Genomic DNA, 17,690 nt, shown 5'->3' with positions numbered 1-17,690 from the left:
GAAATATTAAAGAGAGTGTTTATCAAGGTTTTAACTGAAGCACAGCATAGTATAGTATATTAACTGAAAAAGTATTGTTGGCTACTCATCGTTTAATAACAGGTAAATATTGCTGTGTTTGTGAATACAATTAATGCCATGTCTGATGAAGGTATGAGGGACAGCAAGGTTTTGTAAGTGAAGACTGTGCCCCTTTCAATCTCCCCCTTTTCTTCTATCCAAGTTCATAACTCCTATGCACTATCGCCTGTTCCTCTCTGTAGATGTGCAAAAATAAGATGTATTTCTATATATATATATATAGATCTATAGATATAGATATAGGTCTGTGTGTGTGAGAGAGAGTGTGATCATTCCATTCAACCTGAATTAATTTGAGTAAGATATATAAATTATATATATATGGTTTTAGGTTAATTAAACTCATACCTTAGTCATTCAATTGTACTAGATATAAATATCTTGTAAATAATTACTAAAACATTACTTTGACCATCTAGAATACGTCACTTCCGCTATAGCTCTCCCGGAAGTGTACTACGTTTTTTTCCCGTCATTCACAGGAAAAGGAAAAAAAATCCAGCTGCTGCTGTTTGGGGAAAAAGAAACAAAACATCAAAGTGAGTTTCATTGACATATGTGGCCGAGTTATTGTTCCACACATACTATGAGCATGATGACCTTTCTCATAACGGGATGCTCCAGTCAGCTGTTGTTTTGAATCGCTATTTACTTGAATAGCGGCTCTTATTTTGCTCATTTTGTTGCGAGGAGTTAGCCGGGGGGCTAACATCATTAGCTGCCTCCACTGTTGACTTGAAGGCTAGCGTATTAGCCACATTTAGCTTGTTAGGGAAACACTGCCTGTTTGCATAAGAGTCCGTTTCAGCGATAACTCCTAGCTCTGTTTTCTACTGTCTTCTGTGAAGGTTTAGCCAAGAATAACTACATATCGTCCCGTTTGTGGGCAGCTAACTAGCGTCTAGCTCCACTACAATACTAGTTGTCCGTTAGTTAGCATTCCTGCCAGGTATCATAATACAGTCTGCGATGGTGATTGCAGTGTGCAGATCAGAAAGACCAAAACACACACACACACACACACACACACACACTTTGATTGTAAGCCTTACATTTTATTCCCCGAGATTTAACAATGACTGCATTTTTGTTGGACCGTGAATTTTACACACGCATTTTGATAGTGACTTGGCATCATCACACCACCCCTAACTATTAGATGATGTCGATATCTAAATGACAGCTAATGCTACCATCATATCAGATTATCGATTGATTCATTGAAGTATTTATTAACAGTTTGCAGAATTACAGTACATTTCAAGCACAACTCAATACAAACACTGTTTACTGTGGACGACACCATAAAGCATTACACTTGTTTACAACAGGGTCCACCATTTTCAATTCACCAGAACATTTAGAGACGTACAAATATACACTTCTATATATAATCAAAAACAGGAAATACTAATAAAAGGAAGTAAACTGGGGGGGGGGGGGATTCATTTTTTACGGGGGCCCTGCTTGTGTGTGTTTATGATTTCAATTCCTGTCATGATTAGTTATCCCATCAAGAACTATAGCTGCAATTTGCACTAGATTTTTTTATAATGCGATGAATCTACAGTCTACAGTTCCCTCCTTTGACAGCCCATTGATCCAAATACAAATTTCCGATCTGGTTGTATTAACCACGTTAATCTCACCAACAGCTGTAAGGCAAGCTTGAATTAACCGCTTGCATTCAGGGTACTGCAACTCTAGATTCTACAAATGTCTTCTAAATCCTAACAGTTTTCTGAAACAAATCATGTTGTGATATCAAATGTTCAAAGATTTGCAGTTAATGTTCATGATTTAAAAAAGCAGATCTAGAAGCTCATAGCGTTGCTTTTTTAGTAGCCAACCAATGTGCTATATAGGCCTATATGTAGCTAAAATGACAATAGCTTGAAGGTTTTAATGATTATAATGGGTTAATTATGATTTAATTTATTAATTAATGGTGTCAAATCTATGTGTTGCCAGAATGGAAGCCCCGAAGAGGAAATCCACTGCCCATGACCCTGAAGCCAAGATAAGAAGGTTGGATGAGGACAGAGGGGCTGCTACACCATCATCTAACGCCGCACCACCAGCTACAGTAGAGAGCATGTTTTTCCACAAAACGGAAAACCCACAAGAAAGGACAGTAACTCCCCGAGCAAAGAAAAAGGCATATATGGAGGAGGAGATGGAGGGAAGTACACCAGACGAGTCTGGACACCATTCATCAAAACAGAGCTCCCCTCGGATGGAGTCCAGCACAGCCGTGTCTGACCCACCCTTCAAAAAAGCCAAGCTCTTCCTGAAAGCCGCAAGTGCCTCGGCGTCCGAAGTGGCTCCATCGACGGATGCCAAATCTTCCCAGAAAAGACCGGCCAGCCCCCTTTCCAGACCGGCCTCCACGGAGTCAGACGCTGAGCTGAGTTGCGATGCCGCTGGCACGACTGACCACTTTCCGAGGAGGGAAGACGACAAAGACATGAAAACCATGCGTGTGGCCATGGCCACGGAGCCCATCTCAGACTCGCAGGAGACGAGCGAAGTGTCACCAACGTCGCCCACAGGCCCAGTACAAGCTGACCACAATTATGGTAGATTCTCAGAATCCACAGGTGTAGCTGAGGATAATGAAAGTAAGGACTCAAAAGAAACTGTCAATGTGCCAGACAGACAAGAACGTGTAGGTAATGCAGTTTTGGCATCTTCACAGGAAACATCAGACTCTGTGACGAGGAATGCAAATGGTGGTATAGTCAGTGAGGCTGCGTCACATGAAGGGAAGGACTTTACTGAGCCACAAATCCAACAACACGTGGATAAGGAATCATTATCTGTAGAATCATCAGAATCTGTCCCTGCCGATGATAGGAAAACGGGAATCAAATCTGCGGGAGGTGCTGGGGAAAATGAAAGCAAGAATGTCACAGCGGCAGAGATCAAAAATCATGTTTATATTGAAGCTAGTGTACCGGAACCTATTGCAGAGGTGTGTGTGGAGACTCAAGTGTTGTCATCGCCATATGACACAACACACACTCCCCCGAAAGGGCTTAAGTCAGATCTAATATCAGACACTAACGGAGGAGACGAGCACAAAATGCAGGCAGTCACAGAGTCGGAAGCCGTTCCAGAGGACCAAAGAGATGCTGCTGAAGGGCATCCTCGAGCACTGAGTGATGCCTACCCTGCTTCAGAACGGACGATAACAAGTAGTGAGCCGGAGACAAATCTCATCATGGCATCCAGGTCTGCGGGAGAACAAGAGAATACAAGAGACCTTCATGTTAAAACTCAAGTTCATTTAGAGATGGGACATTTTGAGAAAATTGTGCCAACATTTATGCCTGATTCATTATCAAATTTGTGTGATGCAGTGAATAGAAAGTCTGGATTCACAACAACTGAGGACAGAGACACAAATTACATCATATCGGTGCCCAGTGAATCAGTGACAGACTCTGTGTCAGTTAAAGTGCAGCAAAGCAAACATACCCAAGAGTTGAAAGATGAAACAATTTCCACCTCTGAAGTGATTATACCAGATTGTAAGGCCAGTGGTGAGCATTGTAAAATAATCGAGGTCCTAGAAGAATGTGTCACTGTCCCAGCTAGCCAGAAAGATTTAGATGTGCAGACTAAATCTAAAACAGAGGAGATGTCTCGTCTAGCACCTAATGAAGAACTGCAAAGTCAGGCCTGTGAACAAATTAACAGACAGACTGTAGACGTACATACAGAAGTTGAAAAGGCTCTGCCCCTTGCCGGTTTCTCAAGTAAGGAAAATGAAAAGAGAGTTTCCGAATGTGCTCCTGCTCTCCCACAGAGTCGACTAAACATGCTTTTGTTATCGAAATCACTGTTAGAGAAGATTTATGTCCCAGAGAATCTGAAATACATGGTCCTTCCGCCGACCAGAATGTCACCAGAGAAAATGCCTGCTCCAGTAGCAGAAATTATGAACCAGGGGACCCAGGAAGCTGTGTTCCGTACTGTGGCTGTGTCTAATGACGTTCAGGGTGGTCTGGCATGTTCTAATTCTCAAATGAGTGCAAACCAGTCTGAACCAGAACCTAAGTCGGATATACAAATCCCAGAGAGCCAGCAGCATGGTTATGGACAGACTGCAATAGCTGATGTCTCTAATGAAGCTAATACATTTGAGTCTATGGCTAAATCTGAAAGTAAAGAAAATCATAATGAGACGATTGCTGCGGCGCAGAGAGTCACATTACCAGAGAATCAAGTGGTAAACCTGGATGTCCTGATTAAAACCATATCGCAACAACTGCCTGCTCCGGAACCTAAAGGGGGAGGGATATGCGACCTGTGGACACAGGAGGAAACTGTTGAACTGACCGCAGCCATGTCTAACGTAGTTCCACAGCTGTCGTGTTCTAATCCTGAAATGAAGGGAAATGAAAACCAGGCGACACTAGTGAGTCAAAAAGAAGACATGAATACACAGATTACAACGATATCACAGATGTTTAACAGAGTGTCTAAACAGGACACACCAAGCCTGGGGAACCAGCATGCTGCTGCTGCTGCAGCTGACCTCTCTAATGTTGAATCAGTTTCACATTTTGAAAGTCTGAAAAAGATGATCATAAAACGTGCCGCTGTCCCAGAGAGAGACGTGGATGTCCTGACTAAGACAACATCAGAGTTGTGTGAACTAGGAGCGAGAGGGGGAGTACAACACCAGAGCACCCAGGAGGCTGGTGAGCATACTGTGACCATGTCTAATAATGAAATTCAAGATGCAGCTCATAATTCCAAAATGAAAGCAGATGAAGACAAGGCGATCGGTGCACACGTCACAGTACCGGAGAGAGACGTTGATCCAGTATCTAATCGGGAGATGCAAAGTCAGGTAATTCATCAAGGTTACAACACTTCAGCTGTCACCTCTAATCAAATTCAGAGTATAGAATTTGGGTCAAATTCTGAAAGTGAAAAAAGTGAGAATCAGATGATCACAGAAGGTGTCACTGCTCCAGAGAGTCACACAGGAGACATGGATTTCCCAATGACGTCAGACCAAGTGTCTGGCACAGTACCTAAACAAGAAATACAGAGCCAGCATAACCAGGAAGTACATGTGCATGTCGCTGTGGCTATATCCAATGAAGTTGAAACCGTTGTGGCAGTTGACAAAAATGGTCAGGAAGACATGGATGGAAAAAATGAAATAGTAGTACTTGTCTGTGGCCAACAAGGGGATGCTGTAGGCGTAGCACCAGCTTTGACAGGAGACACAGCAGACTATGTTACAGAACAGACTAAGACAATTAAGTTTAGTCAACCAGAAGTGAACTTAAATGAAAACATGATTGTGTACGAGAACATTAGCAGCCCAGAGAGTACTGCAGATGCAGACGAGCATACAGCATGCAATGAAATGGCAGACACTGTTGCTGTGCTGGACACTGAGACCATTGAGGCCCAGGAGGTGAAGAGAGATTCTCCAGCCACCTCTACTAATGGAACAATATTTCCAGCTGCTAATCAACAAGTGGAGGACAAGGAACTTGACAAGGAGGAACTAATTTGTGTCCCCGACAGCCAAGCACACATGGAAACATTGAGTGTGGCAGCGAGTGCTTCTTTTGTGCAGGTGGAGCAGAGTAACGAGGCTGCGGAGGTTAAACAAGTCACACACATTAGTTCCTCCAGTGATGACATAAACATGCCGGATGGCAAGATGTCAGAGGACTTGCTGGAGAAAGCTGAGGCGAATGGAGTTACAGCATCGAGCAGTGGCCAAGAATGTTTCGAACAGGTGCAGGAGGCCGAAGGACATCAGGAGGAGATGGGTGTCACAACGACTGGTGTCACATCCACCGTTGAAGTCGAGGCCCCAGATAGCACATCTGAGTTTGTCATCGTCTTAGAATCGATCAGTGTCCCAGAAAGCCAAATGGATCACATGGATATTGTGACTCAAGCAGCGGCAGCATCTGGTTTGCCAACTTCGGTTTCAGAAGAGATCAATCCGGACAGCACGTTAATAGGTGAGCAGGAGGAGAGTGAAGCGGTGTCAACTTCAGACATGAAGCAGAGCTTTCTCTCCACGATAGAACTGCGGCAGTGTGAAAGGACCGGTGTAGTGGTGAACGAAGCCATGGCGACCAATTCAAGTGAGGAAATACGTGAAAACACGGAGACAACACCTGCAATAGTGAACGAAGCCATGGCGACCAATTCAAGTGAGGAAATACATGAGACAACGCCTGTGGCCGATGCAGCACCTCTACCATCTTCAGGTGAAGTATTTCAAGTCGTTCAGGAAAGTGATCAATACAAGCCACTGTTACCTGCCCCAGATGAGCCTAATGCAACAGAGATTGAGATGGATGATTCTGAGGACCGTGCGCCTTCTGATCCCCTCAGGGCCAACTGTGATGATGTGGCTACTGCTGAGGCTGTCGTGGACATTCAAGAGGTGTGCATTGTCGAGGAGTTGGAGATTGGCCGTGAGGTCGAAGTGGTTTTGGCGGGAGAGAATGACGATGATGCTGATAGTGACATCGAAATAATTGAAAGAACCATGGAAACAATAATAGAGGCCCCTTTCGAAAAGGCTGATGAAAAGGGCAGCGAGGAGACAGTTGCATCTGCTCCACTTTTGACTGCAGCGGAGACGAAGCCTGCTATTCAAAAGGCAGATGTGCCACCTGTCCCCCAGAAACCCCAGAGGCAAAAAGCTGCACCTGGTGTGAAGGCTAAACAAAAAGGCTGTAAGGATAAAGTTAGAGCTCACACAAGAGAGAGACAGACAAAGCAAAACGGCACAGTCAATGTGAAGGCTGAAGAGGGAGACGTGACTATAGAAAGGCCTAGGAAGCAGGAAATGAATACGCAGGCAAAAACCAAGGCCCGCCTCGCAGCTCTGGCTGAGCAAAAGGCTGCAGCCTCAAAGAGGTCCAACAGGCAGCAACTCAACATCTTAGCCCTGTGTGAAGAAATAGCCGAGGACATAGCTACGGACAGCGAGATCTTGAAGAGGTTAGAAGAGGAAAAGAAAGGCGCAGCAGCTAAGGCGGAGGCAGCAGCTAAGGCGGAGGCAGCAGTGAAGGTGGAGCCAGCAGTGAAGGCAGAGCCAGCAGTGAAGGCGGAGGCAGCAGTGAAGGCAGATGAAGTAGCGAGGACGGAAGCCATTAAAAGCCTGTTAGGCTGGAAGCCTGTTAAGGAGGAGGAGGTGGATGTTGCCATCAACGTTCCCACCCCAGCAGGACCAGAGGAGGCCTCTCTGTTTGAATCCAAGCCCCCTCCTCCCGACAAGGATCCTGCAGCCACAAAAGCTGATTCCATCGGTGCCTGCGCGTCGTCCTCCACAGAAATTCCGAAGCGCCGTTTCTTTATCAGCCAGATCACTGTGCCACTCAAAGCTTACGAGAAGAAGAAGCTCACGCGATACCAGAGGCTAAGGCAGGTGGAGCTCCAGAGAGAGAAGATGTCATGGACACGTTTGAAAATGCTCAAGTCTGACCAAGCAAATCAGATGATGTTTCCAGACATAGATGTGAAGTCTCCCCTGTCTCCGTTTGCGGCGCCTCTGGTGGTGAAAAGGTGTGTTTCGCCGCCACCACCTCCTCTAACCCCTGCAGCCAGTCCGTCTACTACGGCAGACCCCAGGCCAGCCTCTACCAGCATTCCTACAATACCCAAGACGGAACCAGCCGAGGACGTGAAAGCTACAACTGTGACCTCCAAGGCTGAACCTACCAAGGTGGAAACCCCTAAACCTGAGCTTCCCAAGGCTGAAACCCCAAAGGTAGCCCTGCCCCCTACTCAGCGGCCTACCAGATCAGCCACCAGGAAGCTCCTCCCAGCTGTACCCCCTCCTATGCCCAATGGACTGAAAGCTCAGAAAGTGAAAGGGAAGCCCGTGGAGTATAAACCATACAAACCCAGGCCAAAGTATTCTTTCGATGACTTTGAGCTAGATGATGATGACCTGCCACCAAAGCCCACGCCTCAGTCCAGACCCACTGCACAAGCAAGACCTAACATTCATTCAAAACCCACTGTGGCGTCCACGCTTCAGTCAAAACTCACAGTTTCATCACAACTGACGAAACCTAATGGGCAGACCACTCCTGTGGCACGAGTCTCGGGGCAGTCAAAACCTGCTTTACCACTGGGTTCTGCTACAGCTGCTCTGCAGGCGAAGCTGACTGCTGCCACTGCTGCACGGTCAAAGGTCACGGCTACTCCTGCGGTGCAGTCAAAGCCTGTTGTTCCAGCGAAGGCACCGTTAACCCGCCCCATTTCAACCACGACTAAGTCAAACGTCCTTTCAGCTCCAGGTCAGTCAAAGCCCCTAAGTTCTTCTATTGCTACTGGCTCTACTCCCCAGTCGAAAAGTACTGGTGCAGCTACAGCCCAGCCGAAGCCTAGTGCACCGATAGTAACTAAACCGAAGTCTGGTGCATCAACAACAGCTCAACTTAAGCCTGCTGCTGCACCAACAGCTCAGTCGCCGAAACCTGGTGCACCTACGACGAGCCAGCCTGGTGCGTCTACGACCAGCCAGCTGAAGCACAGTGCATCAACAACCAGTCAGCTGAAACCTGGTGCGTCTACGACCAGTCAGCTGAAACCTGGTGCGTCTACAACCAGCCAGCTGAAACCTGGTGCGTCTACGACCAGCCAGCTGAAGCACAGTGCATCAACAACCAGTCAGCTGAAATCTGGTGCGTCTACGACCAGCCAGCTGAAGCACAGTGCATCAACAACCAGTCAGCTGAAACCTGGTGCGTCTACGACCAGCCAGCTGAAACCTGGTGCGTCTACGACCAGCCAGCTGAAGCACAGTGCATCAACAACCAGTCAGCTGAAACCTGGTGTGTCTACGACCAGCCAGCTGAAGCACAGTGCATCAACAACAGCCCAGCTGAAGACTGTTGTTCCAACAACAGCCCAGGTAAAGACTAGTGTTAGAACCACAGTCCCGCTGAAGACCGACGTTGCTGCAACAGCCCAGCCGAAGACTGACGTTCCAACGGCGGCTCAGCTGACATCTGCCACACCTTTGACTGCAGCAGAGACGAATCCTGCTGTTGCACCACCTGGTCCCCAGGTACCCCCCGGAAAGCAGCCATCTTCTACATCGGAAGCCGCAAAATGCGAGGTAACTTTGTCTAAGAAAACTACACACTTGTGTGTCATTAACACTGGTTTTCTATGCAGTTGTTGTGGAAACATTATTTAATCACCCCCATCCCACTTTCTATACACAGGACATTGCCGAACCAGTTTCATCATCTCAAACACCCTGCCTTCCCTCTGATGAGGCACAGCAGTCTGAAGGAAAGCCTGCAGGTATGGTGTTTATTTGTTTGCTTTTGAGATGGAGTGGAGTGGAAGTAAAAGTATTGAAATTTGGAAGTACTCTAGAAAAGTGAAAGTACCTAAAAATTGTACTTAAGTGCAATACTTGCTGTCAGTGATGTGTTTTTGTTTTTAAAGTATTAATGGTAATCTTTGCTATGTAGAGTGTTCAGTGACGGGGGTTTCCCCAATCTCTCCAGCTAGGGTTGTCCTGATCACTTGATCGGAAATTGGGCCCATCACATCATTTTCAAATGATCGGAATCGAACTGGGAGCAGAAACGTGATCGGGACATCCCTAGTATCAATATTATACTGTATCCATAACATATTAGATATTGTCTATATTATATTGATTTTGGATATTGTACTATTATGATATGGCATAAGTTTTCGCATCAGGGAAAATCGGAATCGGCAGAATGTCTGACTGTACCGCGTGGTAACTTATTATTATTATTTTACTAGATTGACGTTTTTTTTAATCAACAAAATGTATCTGCAATGTATAGAGAAATCCTTTTAATGGTTCAATGGTTTAACCAGGTCAATGGTTTTACTGTCTGCACTGTACTGTACTTGTATATGAATACATTATTTTTCTATTCTTATAGTTGCCAATATTGTTAAACCTGATCCAGAAAGTAATATGGAAAACATCAAAACCGAGCAGGCCACAGGACATCTTTCTGAACGGTAAGTGGTTGGTTATTAACCCATTACATACATGCTATTTTAGAAAAATCTATCTAATGTTTGTTAAATCCAGAATAATTTCTTAACACAAATATTCTCTCCTGGGGTTCCCTGGCACAAAACATTTTCAGAAGGGGGGGTCCGTGGCTAAATATATAACAATTTGGCGGTCCTCATGCTCAAAGTTTGAGAACGACATGATTTAGAAGGATAATTGGCCTCAGGTCTTAAGTCGTAGGACACATCCATTTCCCCTCCCAGTGATGTGAAATAACAGCTGCTGTTATGTCTTAGCAGAGCGGAGAGTCCACATGGAAGCAGAACTCCCCTCTCAGATGCTTGTCTGCAAAAAGAGGTCAAGGACTTTAAGGATGCTGACAAAGCTGGCGAGCAAACTATCATTGTGAGTTATTTTCACTCTTATTCGTAACTGAACAAGGCACAGAAATGGGTACGTCTTATGGAGAGATCATGTTCTTACCGAAGCCAACTCTGTATATATTGGGGTTGATATAGGAGAGAACACCAGAATTAAAGGTAGTGTAAGTGACATTTTGTTTTGTTAAAGCAGCACTATGTAACTTTCCTCTTCTTCCATGAATTTGAACCTGGTTTCCTGCTTAAGCCCTGATTTTCTTTTTTACCATTGAGCTAATAGAGCCTGCCTGCTCCTTGCTCAGCCTCAGTAGATACATTTTAAATTTAATTTTTTGACCATCAGGTCAAAATTTGTGTCAGACCCTGTGTCTAGGTGAGACATGACCTTTCACACCATTTTATTCATTGCATAGTGAACCTTTAAAATATAGTGTTAAATAGCTCTATATTCTGATTGTACTCATTGCTATAGTATTGAGTATTTGTTCAGTTACAGGGTTTACTGAGCTCATTAGTAAACACTAACAGAAAATAACATTTTCAGGTTGGGATATCAATTCCATCCAAACAGGAGGGAGAACTTGTATGGGATACAGGATAAACTAGTGAAATTGGATGTGATGAAACAGAAAAATGAGCAAACTAGAAAAAGTGCCCCTCGGGGGACAGGTCTCCACCAGGAGGATAGGAGTGTTTGTGGTAGTGTATACCGATTTGCGTGATGGAAGAATAATATCCGTACGATTAATGTAAAGAAATGTGAATGTCAATCGTAGCCAATCAGGATGGAATATGGGAAATCGAACAGATCCATGTTGATCTCATGACTAGAGATAGTGTATAGTGATTTGCGTGATGTATGGTTAAAATGTGTACGAGTAATGTAATGAAATGTTTAGCAAATATCTGCCTCATAGTGGCACTGGCCGTTCTGAAGAATTTGGGGCAGAGATTAGTCGTTGGCATCTAAGGAGTGTGTGTGCAGAGTTTGGCATCGGACGGGCCAGCGGTGCCAGAGATTAGCTGCACACAGACGGACGGAGACACGGATGGATGGAGTGCAAAACATACTCCCCATGTTCTAACATGTGAGGACTGTGTGCGTTTCCTTTGGCCTCTCCTAGGATGCGGGGCAGAAACACTTTGGAGCGGTGACCTGCAGTGTGTGTGGGATGCTCTACACCGCCTCCAACCCGGAGGATGAATCCCAGCATCTACACTTCCACAACCAGTTCATCAGCGCCGTCAAATATGTGGTGAGAGAGAACATTGATCACAGTATGCTTTAGGTGCCATTTCCTCTGAAATGTATCACTTCTCCAGAATCTCCACACCACCATGCTATACACTATACAGATGTCCAAAGGGTGTTATATTTCCAGATGTGAGATGTTCAAATGACTTATTAAGTTTGGTCTTAATCGATTGTGTTTCTCATGATTTAAATAATCACGATATATCGCCCTGGCATGTTGGTGGTGCAGGGGTAGAGTTCCAGAAAGTGGTCAATTTTAATGAATGGGAGGAAAAACCTTCAAACGTGCAATAACTCTTGATCTAAAGTCTAAATCAATGCTTCCAATTCTAACCAAAGATTGTGTTTTTGACGGCCCAACGCGGTCCCGTCGCTTGTCACGTTAGAAGTAATCATACTTCCCGTTGTTGTCGATCCCCTCCAGGATGTTTTGGCTACTTCTAGCTACTTCCAAAATGGTGCGGAGCAACCTTGAAATAGGCCCTGAAGCTGCAAATCGCTGGGCACCCTGATTTAATGGTTCCAAATACCCCGGGCGTTCAGGGTGTTAAGGAAAGATCCCCCCCAAAAAGCTAGGATTACTGGTTCCATGAGCAATTTCCCAAGTTAAACCAGACATAACAATAAATGGGAACAGCTGAGCTGAGTATGAACTACCACTAGATCGGCTAGTTTCAGTATAAATAACAATTAACCTCTCATATGCTCTTCAGGGATGGAAGAAGGAGAGGATCCTGGCGGAGTATCCTGATGGCAAGATCATTCTTGTCTTGCCAGATGACCCTAAATATGCACTCAAGAAGGTATGTTTACAGTGTGGTGGCGGTTACAAAATGTGGTGGCGGTAGGACTGGGTGATATGGCAAATACATGATTTGGTCCATATTGATGGATATCAATATTCATCACAATATATATTGATAATGCTGCCATTTTGAAGAGAATCATGATAATGACAAATAGACCTGTATGGGTCCGTAACTGAGTGTACAGAGTTATATTTAACTGTGTTAAAGTTTGGATTTTACTGTGTGTATATTGGGGTCCCAGAGATTAAAGTAAAAAGAAATGGAGATCTGTGGTTTTATGCATGTCAATTAAGGTTGAGAATCACTGAGTTAATCTATAGATTCTATACAATATAGTTTATTAACATAAACAATAAAATAACAATTTACACACACATTCCGGAATAAAGTCAAATTAGGCTTTTTCATACTTTCGGTATGGTATGGACTGTTTTACACTTTTGAGACATCCAAACCACGTGTTAGACACATTTTTGTATTGTATACTTCTGTTGTCTGTTCTATTTGGCTATAGGAGGATTCCATTATGGTTTGTTCACTCTGCATTTAACTGCTTGTTTTTCAGGTCGAGGAGATCAGAGAGATGGTGGACAATGACCTGGGTTTCCAGCAGGTGGAGACCAAGTGTCCATCTCAGACCAAAACTTTCCTCTTCATCTCCAATGACAAGAAAGTGTCTGGGTGCCTTATAGCCGAGCACATTCAAGAGGTTAGCCATGTCATATTGACAGGACATTTGCTTTGACTGGGTGTTGATTTTTCATCTCGGTAACTTGAGAGCTAGGCCTTTACGATGCCAACAGTGACATCGTAATGTTTGTTATAATTGTTTTAATTGATTCACTGTGGTGTATTCGACACTACATGAAAACATGCATGCTAACCTACTGATTACATTACTGAGGGAAAACATTCAACTCATGTGAAATGAAATTGTGAAATAATTTGCCTGTGTTTTTATTCTTTAATTTGTTTGCAAAATACCCATTTAAACTGTTAAAACCGGGAAAGCATCTCTGTCATTTTAGATATTGGCGATGTATAGCACATTGGTTCACCATTATGTTATAATTTGGATATTAAAAAGTAGCAGACATACAACCTCATAGCGTGTCACTCCGTGCTATGAGCTTGTAGATTTGCTAAGATGGGGGTCTGCGGCCAAATACATATCATTTTGGTGGTCCTTGACATGAAACAGTTTGAGCGCCACTGATATAGTAGCCTGGAACTCACCTATGCTTTCTATGGCATAGGCAGCTCCCGGGAGAAACTGTGCGCAGCTGCTGGACATGAGACTAATTAATTAGAGCGTGTGTGTGTGTGTGTGTGTGTACGGGTGTGCATGTGTGCGTCAATTTAACAGTTGCTGATATAGCAACATAGTTTTGTTTTAGTTTTTATCTCCATAAAACTGGTTTTAGAAGACATCGTCCCGTAGAATCGTCCCCAGATTCATAATCTTAACATTTGCATCATGTGCACACAGGGCCACAGGGTGATCGAGGACCCTGTGCCGGACGGCTCTGAAGCATCAAAGGTCATGTTTGAGCGTCAGAGAGCCTGGTGCTGTTCCGTCACACCAGAACCAGCAATCTGTGGCATCAGTCGCATCTGGGTGTTCAGCATGATGAGACGCCAGGGCATCGCCTCGCGCATGATCGAGTGCCTCAGGTCTGTGGAGTATTTTTTTCTCTTATTCTTTCATTAGTGTTATCAAAATGAATAATGGTTCATTCATACTTTATCATACAACCGTATTGCTTCCTGAAAATAACTCAACAAGCTCAAAACGCATCGCACCACGCTTCGAGCTTGTAGATCTGCTATTTTGCATACTTTTGTATGATCAAGTAAGGCATTCATTTATGAAAACAAAATGGAGGAAAGAGGTTTCTGCCCGACAGCAACGATATGTAAACACAAATGGCAAACGTTGAAAAGCCCTGACGTACTGTTCTTCTGTTCCCTGCACAGGAACGACTTCATATATGGTTCGTGCCTGAGCAAAGACGAGATCGCCTTTTCAGACCCCACCCCCGACGGGAAGCTGTTTGCAACGCATTATTTTGGCACCTCTCAGTTTTTGGTTTATAACTTTGTCAGTGGTACGCGCTCATCATCCCAACCCAAATCTGATGCAAAATGACTGCCGTCAAGACAGGTAGTAGCAACAACAAATTAAGATTGATAGAAGTAAGTGAAATGATGCACTCACTGACCAATGGGACCTGCCCTCACTCACCGGTACCCGAATCTTGACCATTGATATAATGCCGTGAAATACATAGCCAATCACAAAACAAACAAACAAGACAAAAATAACACTGCTGTAAATTACTCCTCCGATGGGGGAAAAATATTGGTTTTTTATCTCAGGTTGATAACAACCAGGTGTTGTTGAAAAGCATTAAGAATTCACCTTTTAAATCCCTCCCTGCATAGTATTTTGGAACAAAGAATATTTTCTTTTTTCTTTCTTTTTTAAGTAAACATGCTGGTTTTATTGGGAGTATTAAGAGTTTACACACATGACCTGACAGCAATTGAATACAAAGACCATTTCACCATTCAAATATTTTCCAATTTGAGCCCCGTTGGTAGGAAGATGGTAAAACAACATGGGACTGACATGGATCAAGTGATTATTTTAAGAATTTTACCACGATGTTGTCATTATAATGCTTTGCATTTTTTACATACTGTAGTATATTATTACGTTCATTTTACACTGCAAAATGTGTTCATTTAATTCTTGAGTAGTGCATGTACATTATGTACACAGAGAGAGATTCCATGTGCTGCCTTCTCACCTCAGATGCTGTGTTCAAAAGTAACACTGATTTGTTTAAATGTCACCACTGTAAGATTTTCGTGAACACAGATATTTTATCCACATTTTTTAAAATATTGTTTTCATTGTTTTCATCACTACGTTTCACCAATTCTTCCAAATTGGAGTAGGTCATATAATTACAGGTCTGAATTTCAGCAAGAATTCCACTTTCGAACACGGGGATGTGGGTTAATTAGAACTCCACATTGGGCATTAGCTGTGCTCTTTATAAATTCAAGATTCTTGGATCACGTTGCGTCAAAATGTTTATGTTCAAGCTGAGCCATATACTGTATGTCAATTGGCAGAACATAGTAGCCTATATTATAATGTATGACTGATCGTTTTAATTTTAATTAGTCTCTTTTGCGTTGTCTGCCTGAATGAAGTGACTGGGGTGAGATATGGGATTCCTTAATAATTACTTATTTTTTCTTTCCTTCTGAGACCCACATGTTCCTCCTTGAATGAAATACTATTTGTTAGCAGAAGCTACTTTTTATTGATTTATTTTAGTTACTAAGGGAGTATCATCCTTGTATTCATAATAGCCATCAATTAATAATGTATATCAATTTATGAGGTAGATTTATACAATATTCACATTTTTTATTGTGTACCGAGATGGGCAAAGTCTTACAGCTCAGGTGTAAAATGGTATTTGAGCGATGGTAAATGTCAAAATGTATTATTGCAAGCAGGAATATTGTGGTGAACATAAACATTCTCTCTCTCTCTCTCTCTCTCTCTCTAAACCTATACAGTATCATTGTAATTCAGTCATTATTGTTTGCTTCTTCCTTGTTCAAACTGATGAGTTTAGTAAGATGTGTCATGTGTAAGAAAGCATTTGATTTATACAAAGCTGTTATGTAAATATTTATTTAAATAATAAACAACCTTAAAAAAAGGGATATTTATTTATTTTTTTGCTCTGCAGAGCAGCAGATTTTGTACGATTCTTATACTGTGATGTCTTAAACTAGCGATAATTCCTAACGTCACTATTCTGGGCATGTCATACATAGGAGACTGAACATTGAAGATATCAGCTACTGTAGCATGTACAGTAGTATCCGCAACCTGAGACGTGAGCTAGTAGATTGGCTATATTCAGCAAAGCAGTTTGGTGTGCCTTCTGAAAGGTGTGATCTGTTTCTTTTTACAAATAAAATAGTTTGCAGATTTGCACTGAGACCAGAGACCTTGGTATATTATGTCCCGACAGTACTGGAACAGACCATTTCTTGTATGAAATCCTATCGATGCAGAGCACCTGCCATTTCTTGTATGAAATCCTATTCTTGCTCATTGCTATTCCCCTGACTTGTTTCTATCCAGCCTGAAAAGTGCATTGGTTCAACCACTACTGAAGTAGCTGACACTGAAAAGTGCCCATTAACTTTATTTCTATATATATTGTGCATATTTGCAGTGCACTTTTTATTATTATATGACCTTTCAAGACCTGTACACATCAAACCGTGACAGCCAGGTGATATCTGCACTCTAATCACACAACCACTTACCCTTTCGTTGATTGACGAGAGTTTATAGCATACTCTTGACCCCAAGACTTTGCATCTCACTCCGTATAAGCGTGTCTGCCAAATACCATCATTGTAATTGTCAATTATTTAATATATATATATATACACGTGTGGCTGTGGGTTAGATGTCTGACCATGTTCTGTCTTTGTAGATGGAGATGTAAACACTCAGTGCATTCCATGGCTCTCCTGTCACAACACCGGCCGACTCAGTGGTAACTTCAACACTAACAAAAGACCCTTAGAACAACATAGATGCTTCCTTCGGGCAGTGAGTGTGAGAAAACAAGACGTCTTGATACTGATCGCAGTGAGTAAACAACTAGGCCGAGCTAGGCAATCTTGACACTTAACTCACCTTGCCCCCCAATAACTTTTAACGATCACTGGGAGTCAGGAGTTGACTTCAGTGACTATATCCACACTGAGGATTCAGAAGCTGTGTTCGACGACATGTCAACACTGATAATGCTTTAAAACACTAGCATGACTGACACAAGTAGCATGTGCTTAAATTCATATTTAGAAAATGTTTCAGATGTCAACCTGATGTCAAAGATTTGCACACATTTTCAAGATTTTTCCAAAATAGCAGCTCATAGCGTGACACGAAGTGATGAGCTTGTATATCTGGTATTCTTGAATAGCCAACTAAGTGTTATGTATGGGCTATAGCTAAAATCTATGCTTCCTGGATTTAATGGCTTATGGTTAGCAATTTGTGTCCTTGATTTGGCTTTTAAAATGTTGAGGGAACTAGA

At 43.1% G+C, this 17,690-nt stretch overlaps 1 protein-coding gene across 2 annotated transcripts; it reads left to right on the top strand.

Moving 5' to 3' along the window:
• Positions 1 to 574: 574 nt before the first annotated feature.
• Positions 575 to 16,275, top strand: LOC310868179 (uncharacterized protein). Of its 2 annotated transcripts, XM_083778465.1 has the most exons (11): positions 575 to 620; positions 2,053 to 8,862; positions 8,935 to 9,205; positions 9,315 to 9,396; positions 10,020 to 10,101; positions 10,399 to 10,504; positions 11,604 to 11,735; positions 12,448 to 12,537; positions 13,109 to 13,252; positions 14,033 to 14,217; positions 14,521 to 16,275. In XM_083778465.1, the coding sequence occupies exons 2-11, from the start codon at positions 2,054 to 2,056 to the stop codon at positions 14,690 to 14,692; spliced, it is 8,073 nt and encodes a 2,690-aa protein (XP_083634591.1). In that variant the 5' UTR covers positions 575 to 620; position 2,053; the 3' UTR covers positions 14,693 to 16,275. The 2 variants fall into 2 exon arrangements, with proteins under 2 accessions (XP_083634591.1, XP_083634590.1); XM_083778464.1 differs by having other exon boundaries at positions 2,053 to 9,205.
• The last annotated feature ends 1,415 nt before the right edge of the window (positions 16,276 to 17,690 follow it).

Source organism: Protomyctophum parallelum (genome assembly GCF_964188405.1).
Source record: "Protomyctophum parallelum genome assembly, chromosome: 12".
Lineage (NCBI taxonomy): Eukaryota > Metazoa > Chordata > Actinopteri > Myctophiformes > Myctophidae > Protomyctophum > Protomyctophum parallelum.
Note: the sequence above shows the minus strand (reverse complement) of the source record. Positions and strands in the feature narration are given on the sequence as shown.

What these genes read in the sequence shown, in the direction of transcription:
- LOC310868179 (XM_083778464.1), top strand. Translation starts at nt 2,054, where the DNA reads ATGGAAGCCCCGAAGAGGAAATCCACTGCCCATGACCCTGAAGCCAAG. An exon ending in CTAAATATGCACTCAAGAAG is followed by an intron (nt 12,538 to 13,108) that starts GTATGTTTACAG and finishes CTTGTTTTTCAG; the next exon opens with GTCGAGGAGATCAGAGAGAT. An exon ending in TAGCCGAGCACATTCAAGAG is followed by an intron (nt 13,253 to 14,032) that starts GTTAGCCATGTC and finishes ATGTGCACACAG; the next exon opens with GGCCACAGGGTGATCGAGGA.